The sequence below is a fragment of the Mobula birostris genome, chromosome 17 (assembly GCF_030028105.1).
Source record: "Mobula birostris isolate sMobBir1 chromosome 17, sMobBir1.hap1, whole genome shotgun sequence".
NCBI lineage: Eukaryota > Metazoa > Chordata > Chondrichthyes > Myliobatiformes > Myliobatidae > Mobula > Mobula birostris.
In genome coordinates, this window is record NC_092386.1 from 65,702,618 (window position 1) to 65,718,141 (window position 15,524).

The 15,524-nt window shown below is 40.7% G+C and overlaps 1 protein-coding gene across 3 annotated transcripts in view; it reads right to left on the bottom strand.

The window, feature by feature from the left end:
• The window catches only part of pax5 (paired box 5), a 267,639-nt gene that overhangs the window by 16,254 nt on the left and 235,861 nt on the right, over positions 1-15,524 (bottom strand). For all 3 annotated transcript variants that reach the window (XM_072281839.1, XM_072281840.1, XM_072281838.1), the window contains exon 9: positions 981-1,067. In XM_072281839.1, the coding sequence (XP_072137940.1) occupies positions 981-1,067 (87 nt within the window). The remainder of the gene's footprint in view (positions 1-980; positions 1,068-15,524) is intronic.

Here is a 15,524-nt window from a genome sequence, read left to right on the forward strand (position 1 = left end):
TTATAGCTTCCCAAGGCCTTTCCTTGTAAATATAACAGATTAACAGTTTAAATATAATTTACCAGGAAATGTTACCATCTTGTTTGTTTGTAATGCCCCTGGGCTTTATAATTAGTTGATTATTTGATCAGCTTACAGAGTCCACTATGTGATGAGGAAACCTTGCCATTATTAGTGACCCAAAATGCCTCCATCATTTGGGAATGAGAGACCACTAACTGAGGTTTCTAGAGTTGTTCACTTGTGGGATCAGACAGGTTAGACGCTGGGAGGTTTTTCCCTCAGAAGTGAATCCCCGAACCAGAGAATCTCAATGGTCAACCACTTTTTATGGGGATGAGGAGAAAAATTCTAAACTCAAAAGATTCTGAACCTTTGGAATTCTCTGCAATTCAGAACCACAGATGTTGAAAAGTGATATTGAAAGATTTTTGGATAATAAGGGAACCAAGATTATGGAGAAGGTGGAGACAGATTATTTATTTTTGTTGTAGTTCAGATGAGTAAGTTTGACAGGACATGGGATGAGAAGAGAAAGAACATGAGACAGTTCCAAGACAACCATTTGCATTGTCTAGTGACCAGATATAAAACAAAGATACCAGATCAAACCCCTGGAAGTTTCTACCTTAAACAACTGTAGGAATGCCTTTGTCACAGGATTTTCAGTGATTCAAGAAGGCTGCCCACTGTCAGTAACAACCACACTCCACAATTAAAAGGTAAAAGAATGAATTCCTTGGTAGCATTTTATTTTCAATGTTAGAAAGATAAAAACAAAATAATATAAATACAATCATCTATTATCTTAGTACCTACTTCACCAACCTGGAATCTCCCATCCGAACATCAGCTCCAGTCCATCACAAACCACAACAAAAGCTAAGTAATCTAGCACATAAAAGTGGCTGCATTTACTCATAAAGCCCTTTATAACAAATTAAGGTATATTAAACTGCATAATTTGGAAATTCTCTTACTTAATAATCCAGCATTGGGGAATCTCCAGGAGTCGTTATAAGTTGTATATTGCGGATGGGAATATGGGCTCCCAGAAAAATCACCTCCTAAAGTGACAGAGAGAACAAAGAGGGTGAGATGATGTAAAGATTATCAAGATAATTAGTCTGGTTGCTCTTACAATTGAAAAATACAGTGAAGTATTCCACATTATGAACCAAACCATCATTAATAATCTATCTACATCTAGTCACATCATGCAATTAATATGTTTCTTAATTTTCTGGGAGTCTTTCATTAATTTAACTACATTTCATATTTCATGTAACATCTGGACTCACTGATACAAGAAATATGCTGGAAAATAAGTTGAAATTTATTCACACAATCAAGTAACTTACTTCACTAATAGGTTGTTTGTTAGATCATTGCCACAACATTTTTCTGTCTCTGTGTCTCTCTCTCTCTCTCTCTCTCTTTCATTGTGCCCTTTTCCAATCACAATTATGACATCCGATAATCAAGATATGAGGGCACATAATGGTTATCACCGGCTTTACTTTGTGAATTCTGGACATTAACCCAATGCAAATAGCTTCTTCCAATTGCTCACAATCTAATTAATATCAACATGTTAGCACAAGCTAAGTAAATACGTACAATAACCAGCTAAACCATTAAAAATCAATTCTTTGCATGGCTTAATGACTTCATTAAAATATTTGCTGTTTTCTCTTCTAATTTAACAAAGTCGGCCTCCTTTGTTCCCTAAACTTTGCCCTACCCTTCAAGACACACACAAGTACAGCCATTTTCCTCAACCCCTTAGCCGTGAAAATGAGGAGATAGCAAATTGTGTTGCTGTGCATATTAATCAGCAGGCGATGGGAAATTTAAACATCAGGCTGCACTCCTGCTCAAATGATTTGAAGCAAGCCGACACTTCACAATGTGAATCCCTTCGTTCCCACTCCTCATTCTCAGGGGGATGCGCCAAGGCCTGACAGGATCAGAGTTCCAATTCTCTGTTTTTTATGCCTCAGTGGTCAGGGTGTCAGGCCCCTGCAGTACAGACCAGCGGAGAGCTGCAAGAGTCACTGAGCACCATCAGATCAGTGACAGAACCACTTGCTTCATCCAGAAATATTCTGCATATCGAGCAGGAGCCAAGCTTCGCCTGAGATATGGCAGGAGCTGAGTAAAACTGAGGCAGATCAATGCACATGCAAGCCTGCCCCTTTATGGAAATACCACAGTCCATCAGAGCTAATTCTTGACAGCTGAACTCTTCAATCATCAGCTGTGATGAGAGGCCGCAGAGAGAGAAAAAAAACACCTTGATTAACATCAAGCGTCAAGAATTTTAAGGGGCATCAATTCTCCTTATATCTCAGCCGCTACCTGAAATGTTTAATGATTACTGATTAATTAGCCTCCAGTGGACCCTTTGTGTTTCAGCTGTAAAATGTTCCCAATGGGTATCAGAGGTGCTGCAGTTTGTTACTTAATAGCAGCCTGTATGGCTCTTAGGGAAGAGCTTTGGCATAATCACAGCGAATCAACATGACAAACAATAAACAAAGATCCCAATTACCAGGGATGTGAAGGATCCAGTTTTACAAGGGGTACGAAAGGTCTTTAAGTTCCACAAATAAAGCCACTGCAGCTGAACACTCCGGAGGAGATGTCTGAATGGCTGATAACATCCCGGCAACCATTATTCCTTCCCCACAGACTGTACAAGAATTGATTTTAATACTCAGGCTGGAATAATCACTTCAAGTACTGTACATCCCTATCATTAAAACAAAACCTAACCCAGCCAGGTTCACGTTGGCTTACACCTTGTCTAAATATATTCTCCTCTGAAGATAGTGGCTGTGTTACTCTGAATTTATATAAATACAACAATTCTGGAAAACAGCCATAAATGCAGGAAAAAAATGAGGGCATCCACAGGTTGTCAGGATCTGGACACAGGCAAGACTTTCTAATGGTTCCTATGTTGTGGGTCATCATGGAGGAAGTCTTCCATTCTTCCAATGGAGTCACGACCTTGCTTTAGACTCTGCTGGAAATGGCTGACTATCTCCAGCATTTACTCCTTTTATTTCAGGGAACAATCATCTTGTAAACTCCCATCACTGTCTTCAAATTAGAAAGCGTAATTATCGTACGTGGGCCCTGGTTGCTTCTCACCTGGCTGTTCTTCTCATTTCCAAGCGGTACATGCAGGATCCCTAATATTGCCCACAGCTGAAGAGCAATGAGGCAGGGGCAGCGGAGGGCACATGACTAACCTCATGATACGCAGCAAGCAAACGACAATTGCTCCAAATACAAAGTTTATTTTAAGGAGTGGAAACGTCTTCTGACAAACTGCAGACACAGAGTATGCTATAAACATGTTCTTTCTTTCTTTCTTGTACTAAAGTCATTACAGTGGTGTCCCTGCACATCAGTGCCTTGCTAAATAAAAGTGGATGAACACAAGAACATAAATGGGTGTTGGGGCATTTAGCCTATCCCACCATTCAATATGATCTTGATTGATCTTCCCCAGGCCTCATTTCCTCTGATATGCCAGTTTCCCAGGCCCCTCCATTTCCTGAACTATCAAAAATGTATCTGACTCGACTATAAATGCCCCAGTGCTCAACGTAAAAACTAATATGCCATTTGCCTTCCTAACCACTTGCTGCACCTGCTGCTAACTTTTGAAATTTGTGCACAGGAATACCTAGGTCTCCCTGTCTTTGCTCAACTGCAATCTTTCTCCAGTGAGATAGTAGTCTGGCTTTAGATTCCAAATGCCCATGTCAAAGACACCTCTGATCCATCATTCTTGCTTAACTAGGGCCTTTTCCCTAAGGAGAATGCTGGCTCCTATCAATCCTCTTAATTGCACTGATGAAATACCTGAAGCCTAATTAAGCCTTCATACAATCCTCACACAGAGGTCTAATAAAGGTTTTAAATATTAAAAGTTTAGAGGAGCTAAACAGTGAAGTATGACGACAAAGGATTACTGGAACATCGAATACTTTGCTGCAAGGAAGCTCTTGTGGCAAAGACTGTAAAATTATTTTGAAGGGAATTAGCTAAGAATATAGAAGGATCTGATGAAAAGATGGGGATCAACTGGAGTAGTGATTTAAGGATTCTAGGATGATATTGGCATTGAAAAGCACAACAGGGCTTCCACTATTGCCTCAAATAAATGTACAAAATCCTAAAATTGAATTTTGCCAGTCAAGAGCGAAGTAGTGATGAAGCATGACTGGGAAAACTGCTGTAATAAATGTATTAAAGCAAAATATTGCCAATTCGTTTGGATCCTAACGTTCTCTTGAATGGGTTGTATAATTTCAGGATTAACCTTGACTGCTTATACAAAAACTTTGGCAATTTATATGTTTTTTTTAAATCTTTACGTATTCATGCATTCATATCTTTCCTGTTTACTTTTATCATTTATTATGATTACAAATGGGGGAATTATTCCTTACACCACTTAGTTGAGCAAGAACTGCACAGCCTCATTAGATATCTGTAAGGCAGCCCAATTTTGTCCCAAAGACTTACTTTTCTACCTCTGAAGAAAATCTTTGCCTGGCACTAGAGCGAGACTTATCTACTTCTCAAACTTCAAAGTAGATTTACTATCAAAGTATGTATGCCAGCTTCCTGAAGGCTGTAGCCACACACTGGCACGGAGCCAGGTTTAGCACTGGGACAAGTGCCGGTGGCTGCAGACTGCAGCTGTAGTGTCTGTTCAGCACTGAGGCAAGTAAAGCCTCCCAGAGTAGTGAGCTGAACCCTGGTTTGTCCTCCACCCTCAATCTCAACACCTTAATCTTTTAATCCAGCTCAACACTTAAAATGGCCAAGTATCAGTTCATTATCTGCCCTCTAGCTTGGGCCCCGCTGCGTCAGTCCAGCCCCAAATCAGCTCCAGCAATGGCCGTCGTAGCTGCACCCGCATTCTAAAGAGTCCAGTCCACTGAATATATCAGAATATCACAAAGACACCAGGTAATACAGATGGTTCAAAAGCATATCTAGATTTGAAATTAATTGAATTACTTATTGCATTATATTGTAACCCATCATGATGGAAGCTTTATACAGGCCTCCAAACAGTAGGAAAAATATACGCTACAAATTACAACAGGAAATAGAAAAGGCAATGTTACCACAGTCACAGGTAGATTGGAAGAATCAAGTTGGTGTTCGATCCCAAGAGGGGGAATTTGTAGAATGCCTACAAGATGGTTTTTTAGAGCAACTCATGGTTGAAACCACTAGGGGGATCAGCTCTTCTGGATTGAACTGGAATTGATTAGAGAGCTTAGGGTAAAGAAACATTTAGGGGACAGTGATCATAATATGATAGAATTTACCCTGCAATTTGAGACAGAGAAGCTAAAGTCAGATGTATCAGTACAGTGGAGTAAAGTGAATTACAGAGGAATGAGAGAGGAACTGACCAAAGTTGATTGGAAGGGGACACCAGTAAGGATGACAGCAGAGCAGCAATGGCTGGAGTTTCTGGGAGCAATTCAGAAGGCACAGGATAGATACATCTAAAGAAGCAGAAGTATTCGAAAGACAGGATGATGCAACTGTGGCTGACAAGGGAAGTCAAAGCCAACATAACAGCCAAAGGGTACAAAAGTTTCCGTAGATATATAAAGAGTACGAGAGAGACAAGAGTGGATATTGGACCACTGGAAAATGTTGCTGGAGAGGTAGCAATGGGGGACAAGGAAATGGCGGAGGAACTGAATAAGTATTTTGCATTAGTCTTCACTGTGGAAGACACTAGCAGTACGCCAAAAGTTCAAGAGTCAGGGGACAGAAGTGAGTGAAGTTGCTGTTACTAGGAAGAAGATGCTTGAGAAGCTGAAAGGTCTTGAGGTAGATAAATCACCTGGACCAAATGGACTACACCCCAGAGTTCTGGAAGAGGTGGCTGAAGAGATTGTAGAGACATTAGTAGTGATCTTTCAGGAATCACTAGATTCTGGAATGGTTCTGGAAGACTGGAAAATTGTAGATGTCATTCTCCTCTTCAAGAAGGAAGAGAGGCAGAAGAAAGGAAATTATAGGCCAGTCTGACCTCAGTGGTTGGGTAGATCTTGGAGTCGATTTTTAAGGCTGAGGTTTTGGGGTACTAAGAAGAACATGATAAAATAGGCTGGAGTCAATATGGTTTCCTTAAGGGAAAATCTTGCCTGTCAAATCACTTGGAATTCTTTGAGGAGATAACAGGCAGGATAGACAAAAAAAGGTCAATGGATGTTATGTACTTGGATTTTCAAAAGGCCTTTGACGAGGTGCTACACATGAGCCCATGGTATGATAGGAATGACATTAGAATGGATAAAAGATTGGCTGATTGGCAGGAGACAAAGAATGAGAATAAAGGGGGCCTTTTCTGATTGGCTGTCAGTGACTAGTGAAATTCCGTAGGGACTGGCGTTGGGACTGCTTCACTTTACCTGAAATGTCAATGACTGAATGATGGAATTGATGACCCTGTGGCCAAGTTTGTGGATGATACAAAGATGGGGGGGGTGGGGTGGGGGCAGGTAGTGTTGAGAAAGCAGGGTGGCTGTAGAAGGACTTAAACATATTAGTGGCAGATGGAATATAGTGTTGGGAAGTGCAGTCTGAAGGAACAATAGTACAGACGGGGAGAACATTCCAAAAATCTGAGGTGCAAAGGGGCTTGGGATTCCTCGTGCGGGATTCCCTAAAGGTCTGCTTGCAGGTTGGGTTGATGGTGAGGAAAGCAAAAGGAATGTCAGTATTCATTTCAAGAGGATTAAAATATAAAAGCAAGGATGTAATGTTAAGGTTTTATAAGGCATTGGTGAGGCCTCACTTGGCCTATTGTAAGCAGTTTTAGGTCCCTTATCTAAGAAAGGTTGTGCTGACATTGGAGAGGATTGAAAGGAGATCCACAAAAATGATCCTGAGATTGAAAGGCTTATCATGTGAGGAGTGTTTGATGGCTCTGGGCCTGTTCTCACTGGAATTCAGAAGAACTGGGGGAGATTATTGAAACCTATCGAATGTTGAAAGGCTTCAATAGAATTGATGTGGAGAGGATGTCCAGGACCAGTGGACACAGCCTCAGAGAAGAGAGGCGTCCATTTAGAATGGGGATGAGGAGGAATTTCTTTAGCCAGAGTTGTGAATCTGTGGAATTCATTGCCACAGGCTGCTATAGAAGCCAGGTCACTGGGTATATTTAAGGCAAAGGTTGATAGGTTCTTGATTAGTCAGGACATGAAGAGTTACAGGAGATTGCTGCTGAGAGGAAAATGGACCAGCCATGATGAAATGATGAAGCAGACTGGATGGGCCAAGTGGACTAATTCCTTATATCTCTTATATCTTTTGATCTTACGATCTTATTATTTTACCTATAATTATTTGTGCTTATGTTTTCAAAGGCTCCCAAAATTACCTTGCAACAAATGAGTTTAAGTATTGGCTTCACTTAAGAAATTTTCAAGATGGCCACACTTTGCTTGGTATCAGTGGGAAGCCAGTCACCTTACGTGGGCTGAGTCTCTTTTCTCTTCGGAAAAGGAAAAGGTAGCTGAGAGATGCCTGCTAATCTTGATGAGGCAAAATAGGCCTAAATTCTGTATTGACCGGTTAAACCGAATGCATGTCTCTGTGCATCATATATTCCAGGTATCTTTTGTAATAATCTCCATAAAATAAGAGCTTTCAAAGCCATGTATGTGGTCCATTATTATAAGGAACAATTGTAACAAATCAGATATCCAGTTACCCAAAGCGGGGTCTGAGCAATGAAGGAGAATTCTAAGGTTCCCAGTAGATTAAAATGGTCATCCTGCAATTTCCTATTGCATATTCTGATTATAGCATAGTCATGGTGCACCTCATACATTTTAAAATATAAGTTCATAGGTCCACAGGGGCTGAACATGTTTGAAATTTACATAAAGACTTTAGGCAATAGAATCAATGTGTGCCTGTATAAAGCAGATCAAATGGAAAGCAGAGCATCACCAGGAGATCTACTAGGATTAAACCCTCAGGAGGACAAAATAAAATAAACCTCAATTCAATTTAATTTAACTTAATTTCTTACTTTAACAATTTCACTTTACATATGAATTAATTAAAACCATTCCAAATCTATGTAAAGTATCCTAAATGAGAAATAGAATGAAATATTTAATGTATTTCAGATGGAATCTATTACAAACAATGAATAAGTGTGTTCATGTTGTTGGCCTTGTCTAGTCTTTCTTTGATCATAAAAGCCGTAAATCTATTTCTGTTATACAGAATTAACAGCAGCAAGACACTGTACAAAAGAAAGTATAACCTCTTCAAAGTTATTAAATAACACAAATGGTTTTGGTGTCAACTATGGCTTAGTACTAGCAGCCTCATCAGTGGGTCAAGAGGTTGTAGGTTCAGAGGCCCAACTTCATAATCCAGCCTCACACTCCAATACAGTATTGAATGAGTTCTGTGCCACTTGTGGTAGTGTTTCTGGTGGTACTAAATGCAAACTGAAGTGCCAGTTATCAGTTCAGATAGATGAAAATGATCCATTGATGTAATTTCAGTGTGAAAATTCCACTGGCAGACTGTGCAGACCAACATTTATTCTTTAAAATACCATAATTCAAACAAATTATCTAATCATCATCTCTTTAATCATGTGCCTTTGAAGTGTATATATTTGCAGTTCCGTTTCTAACATTCACCAAAATGCATATCTATTTAGTTGTTATAAGAGACCATTAATTTCTAAGGGACCTAGTCAGTTTTGGAAGGTTTGTAAGTCAATACACTTTGTTTAATTCACTGATGCTTTACAGAGAGCAGCCGCACTTCTAATTTGGCAATTGCAAAAGATTTTGTTTACACAGGTCACCTCTCCTGCTTTTCCAGTGACACTGGGTGTCACAGCATTCTGAGTCTATACAAACACATGAAGAATTTGAGGCCAAATGGTTCTACAGTTGGGTTGAATATGTGACTTGGGGAAGGTGTGAGCTGCTCTCTATTTTCTGAAATAGATTGTTTTCCAATATTTGCATGTACTTTATTATAAAGATGAATATAATTTTGATTAACTGAATTATTTCCCATTAAAAAAATCAATTAACATCACTGATTTTAATCAGTAACATTGGAAAATAATTGCTTATTTCTTATTGAAGAACCTCTAGCTGGAATATTCAACCAGATGAATATTTTTGTACCACTGTTCAAAGAATAATGAAGGCAAGAATATTCATGCAAAACTCCCTGTTGTAACCTTTTATGGGCTGGATTATTTTAGGATGATCATTAGGGAACTCCCTAAATCTTTTCTGTGCCAGGGACCTATAGCTCAGTTCCTTGGAAAGCAGTGCTGAGGTTTGTAACCCCATTGTACTTTAATTTTAAAATTACATTCTGATATTGCCTCGTCCCAGGAAAGAACTATGCCAGTATCTGGTTCAAAAGAGATTTCGGTGCTAAAATGAGTCAACAAAAGGAAGGATAACTTCAGAGATACAGTGTATCTCCAGGAGTTTTCTCCAGCTGCCACCTCCAAGTTAGACCTGGTGTTGATGGCCAGGCCAGAGCAGAGAGGGCGGTTAATTTGATGTTGGGGCATCAGTGTTTCAGAAGCTCAGTGTGTATACTGAGTGTAACACTTGTCTTGGTGATGGACAAGCTTTGATTAAACCATCTGCCAATAAATGGAAGGAATGGACATTTCTATAATCTCCCTTCTTCTAATATCAGTGAGCATCACTGGTTAAAATAAAATTTGACTAAATAATCTGCCCTCTCTGTACTTCCACTGGAGAAAATAGAATGTAATACCAGAGCAAATGTGTTTAATAAACAGAAGAACCCTTGAGAAATGTCCCCGGACTCCAAATCAGCTCCAAAGCCACACAGTGTATCATTAACAATCTCATGGCATTAATATTCCATAAATGAGTGATGAGTCTTACATTCAGGTGGGCATACCTTGCTGTGAAGTAATTGTTCCATTCTTGGCCTGCAGTCGCATCTATGAAAATTTAATGCTCCCCCCCAACACATTTATGAAATATTTCAGATAGTAATTGCAAAATAAAAAATAATTACTTCCTAGAATTTATCACCTCCAATTTTCAAAAAAACTACACTTGTAGGCAGTCAAATTAAATTACATATAGTTTGAATAAAGTACTAATACTCCTATGGGGAACCAAACAAAGGAAACAGTAATATGCTTTCCATGTTGTATTCTGAAATTCTCTTCCAGCTCTTGTCTGGTTTTAGCAGAGACCAACAGCATGCAGGCCAATACCTGCTTGCCATATCATTTATCTTTTCACAAAGGTGAAATTAAACTAGTTTACACCATCATCCAAGGCTGCAGGTCACTCTCTACTGTTTCTTCAGGGCTGAGATTGATTTCTCCTAGGTAAGGGTTTCAAGGCAACAATGGATAAATTGGGTTGATGTTCAAACCAGTCGTAATCAATTAGAATGGAAGAACAGACTTCAGGGAGTGAATGACCTCCATTTGTTCCTCTTGTACCTAAAGAACTTCCAACCTAAACCAAGCCTGGGGTGGAGTGTCACCGTAGCACAAGTAAGGTCCACCTCTTAACTACAGTACATAATTTAGTCCATAATCCAGTTCATGACTGTACCTACTTCCAAGCAATTTCACAATAATGGAAATTCAGTTCCACACTCCTAGTTGCAGGGTGGGTGAGTAAAAGTAGGGGGGGGGGGGGCGCTGATTTCAATTGTCAGCACTCATCTCTCCGAGACTGGAGGTTATAGTTTCAAGATACGTAAAAACTTTGGCGGCCATGTTAACAGGGTACTGCAGCATTATTGGAAGTGTGGTATCTTGGATAAGCTATTACACTGGGACACATCTGCTCCTTCAGGCAGCTGTAATGATACCGTGGTGAAAGTGTGAGGGAGGGTACAGAAATTATCCGAAGTTCACTGGCCAATAATCCAGGACATCTCTACGGTTGTGAAAGACACTATATAAATGGGAGTCATTTATAAAGGGCAAGTCGGGAAAGGTGACATTGGTGTCGACCAGAGCATATGAGTAAATTATTATTAACTACCAGCTGCTAAAATCGCATGCTGCCAGCACAGTTATAATTAGATAAGTAGTGGATGGGTATAATTCAATTGTCCAATATAAACATTGCTCACCTCAATGAGCATAATTCAGGAGATTTAATCTTGATCAAGTAGTTAGAATTTTCAAGCTTGCGGTGTATTGTTGCGGCAAATCTTTGCATTTACCCCGGAGCTATCAATGCCAACTCAAATGTGTGATACATGACAAAGTGATCGTGGTGATAGAGGCTCCAAGTTATAAACTCAGCATTGCTGTGTTAACTTTCCTTCCTGGCACCATTCGAAGCCCCCTCTCCCCAATCCCATCAATCCACAACACACCAAGGTGTGCTGGTGCACAAAGACTGCGGGTAGAGTGGTAAGCCAGCACGCAGCAAGCCAACATTTCACAGGACAGAGGGGAGCAGACAATTGGTAAGTGTACAGGCAATGGAAGTTAATGTGGTATTAAAGCGCAAAAGTATCTAATAGGACATCTGTAGAGATATCAGGCAGGTGAATAAACTACACAACAGCAAAGGATTAAACAAAATTAACTGATTGGCAGTGCTGTCTATTTTCTCTCAAAAGAAGTCCTCAGCAGATACATACGTTTACAGTTACTGACCCAATGCATCAGTATATGGCCAAGCTCTTTACAACTGGCCTTTGAAAACATGAATGAAATAACTTTAAATTGGAGTATGAGTCCCGTCAGAGCTTCTACATGCAAAATATTTCTAAGGGTGGATGATTATATACTGTCAGCAGCAAATCTGGACCGAATTGATTCGTAAACCTTGCAACAACCTGAAACTGGGCTGCACAATACAACTGGAGTTTAGGCATCATTTTTCCAGTTCGTGATAAGATTATGAATAAACTTTACCCTGACAGCCATATTGTTCTCTGAGCAGGATCATATTCAAATATCAAACAGGGAAAATTACTTTGCACCATTTTTGTGCAGTAACGCATTGATTTCACTGATTATCAACATTTTTTCTCTACTCACTATGACGACTTTGATTTTGCATTTGCAAACTCCAGTTTATTTAATGTCCTTTGATTTCACAAGGCAAATTATTTTGCTTTTTCAATTACTAGTATGTATACAGAACTAAAGTTGAAAGCTCCACTGTTTCTCATTGGGCTTCCATTTCAATCCTACACACTTTCTCTTTCTCTACACAAACTTAAGAACATGAGGCAAGGATAGGCCATTCTGCCTGCTTTGTTATTCTACAAGATCATGGACAATCTTTCCTGGAATTAAGCTTTGGTTCCATTAATATTTAAATATTTAAGTGTAGCTATCTCTGCTACACTTTACACTTAAAAAGAAAAAACTCAGGGGGAAGTGGTGGATACTTAAGAGTCAGAAGGTGTTTATGATACCAAACAACTTGTAATCAGTTTTAAGTTCCATCACAAGGCTGGACCTGGGGTTCGCTAGTCATCAGAATATTTAACCCAATGTGATTCAATAACCAATCACAATTAGCTCAGACTCTGCAGGTAATCCTTGTACATCTGTATTACTGAAACTAACAGCTCCCCTGTCCCTCCACGTGTACACACGATTTAAACTACCACAACCTACACTCTTTTAAAAGCCAACAAAATGCAGCTAAAAAAGAAAATGAAATATGAAGCTATGAAAATAATATAGAAGAGAATACCAAAAAGTTTTTCAGATATATAAAAAGCAAAGGAATGGCAAGAAAGGACATTGGACCACCGGAAAATGATGCTGGGGAGGTAGTAATGGGGAACAAAGAAATGGTGAATGAACTGAATAAGTATTTTGCATCAGTCTTCACTGTGAAAGACACATGCCAGAAATTCAAGAGTGTCAGGGGAAAGAAGTGAGTGCAGTCACTATTACTAGGGGGAAGGTGGTTGGGAAGCTGAAAGGTCTGAAGGTACATAATTCATGTGGACCGGATGGACTACACCTCAGCGTTCTGAAAGAGGGAACTGAAAAGATTGTAGGAGCAGCACATGCAAAATGCTGGAGGAACTCAGCAGGCCAGGCAGCATCTGTGGGAAAAAAAGTACAGTCTACATGTTGGGCCAAAACCCTTTGGCAGGACTGGAGCAAAAAAAGCTGAGGAGTAGATTTGAAAGGTGGGGTGGGGGGGAGAGAGAAACATCAGGCGATAGGTGAAACCTAGAGGGGGAGGGGTGAAGCAAAGAGCTGGGAAGTTGATTGGTGAAAGAGACAAAAAGCCATGAAAGAAAGAGGAAAGGGGGTGGGGGGAGGATGGAGCATAGGTGCTCAGCGAAGAGGTCTCCCAATCTACGTCGGATCTCGCCAATACACAAGAGACCACATTGGGCGCACCAAACATCTATACTCCATCCATCAGAACAAGCAGGATTTCCCAGTGGCCACCCATTTTAACTCCACCTGCCATTCCCATTCCGATATGTCCATCCATGGCCTCCTCCACTGTTGGGATAAGGCCACACTTAGGCTAGAGAAACAACACCTTATATTCCATTTGGGTAGCCTCCAACCTGTTGGCATGAACACTGATTTCTCAAACTTCCAGTAATGCCTCGAGCTCCCCCCTCCCCACCTTCACCATTTTCCATCCCCTTTCCCTCCGTCATGTTATCTCTTTGCCCGCCCATCATCTTCCTCTGGTACTCCTACCCCCCTCCCTTGATCAGCCTTCCGTCTCTTTCAACAATCAACTTCCTAGCTCTTTGCTTCATCCCTCCCCCTCCAAGTTTCACTATCGCCTGGTGTTTCTCTCTCCCCTCCCCACCTTTCAACTCTACTCCTCAGTTTTTTTTCTTCAGTCCTGCTGAAGGGTTTTGGCCCGAAACGTCAACTGTACTTTTTCCCCATAGATGCTGCCTGGCCTGCTGAGTTCCTCCAGCATTTTGTGTGTTTTGCTTGGATTTCCAGCATCTGCAGATTTTCTCTTGTTTGAAGATTGTGGAGGCATTAGTCATGATCTGTCAAGAATCATGAATTCTAGATTCTAGAATGGTTCCAAAGGACTGGAAAGTTGCAAATGTCACTCCACTCTTTAAGGGCAACAAAAAACAGGAAAGTATAGGCCAGTTAGCTTGTCTGTAGTGGTTGGTAATGTTGGCCAGAAAGAACTCCAATCTACAAATTAGTGAACAGGAATGAAGCAAGGGCGGTGGAAACAAGACAAAGCAAATATTTTTGTTCTTGCCATGCAGTGACAGGACTGGAAGAGGCCATTTTGTGAGACTGTTCCTGCAGCCACCATTTTGGTAACTGTTTGGTAAACTGGTTCCTGATCAGGGATAACTTAATCAGAGCAATCGAACGTGGACACAAGGAGTTTCTGCTAATGATCTGCTAAACCTGAGACCATTCTCAGATAAAAAGCTATTTATTATGTAAAGCGGCAGGCATGTAGAAGAAACAGCCTGTGACCTGGTTGTCTGGGTTTGGTGTTTGGCTGACCTAGCTGGACTGGTTTGAGCCCGTCTGAGTTGGACAGAACAAAAGTCATTATCCCTGGATTACAAGGCTAGAGGAAACGGCCATAAAGCAACATACACACAATGCTGGAGGAACACAGCAAGTCAAGCAGCATCTATAGAAATGAATAAACAGTCAACGTTTCAGGTTGAGACCATTCTTCAGGACTGGAAAGGAAGGGGTAGGATGCCAGAATAAAAAGGTGGGGGAGGGGAAGTAGGATAGCCAGAAGATGATAGGTGAAGCCAGGTGAGTAGGAAAGGTAAAGGGCTGGAAGAAGAAGAAATCTAATAGGAGAGGAGAAAGGGAAGGAGGAGGGGACCCAGGAGGAGGTGATGGGCAGATGAGAAGAGGAAAGAGGCCAGAGTGGAGAATTGAAGAAGAGGAGAGGGGAAGGGATTTTTTTTACTGGAAGGAGATATCGATATTCATGCAACCAGGTTGGAGGCTACCCAGATGGAATTTAATGTGTTGCTCCTCCACCCTTAGGGTGGCCTCATCTTGGCAGAAGAGGAAGCCATGGAGGAACATGTCGGAATGGGAATGGGAACAGGAATTGAAATTAAAATGTTGCCATAAACCAATGCTGCTTGTTGAAGCATTGACCATTTCCAATGAGAATCAAGTCAGGCAGATGACCTTGAGGGAAAGAAGTTGAAAGATAATAGATTGATCCGATAAGGAAAAAAATCAGAATGCAAGATTTTGGGAGCACAGACAGTGATAGCTCAGGAGACCAGCCATCATGGATGTGGATGACCCCAAGCCGGACACGTGGAGACTATGAGGAACCCCTGGGCAGCGTTTACTCCTTTTCCCAGGTATGACCTTTGACTGGTCATGGAAGGTCAGAGAAACCTTGTAGATGTGCACACAAGTATTTACTTGTGTGAGTTCATGAGTTCGTTAGTTGAACAAATAAAGGTACTTTTCAGTAAATACAAATTCTCTCTGT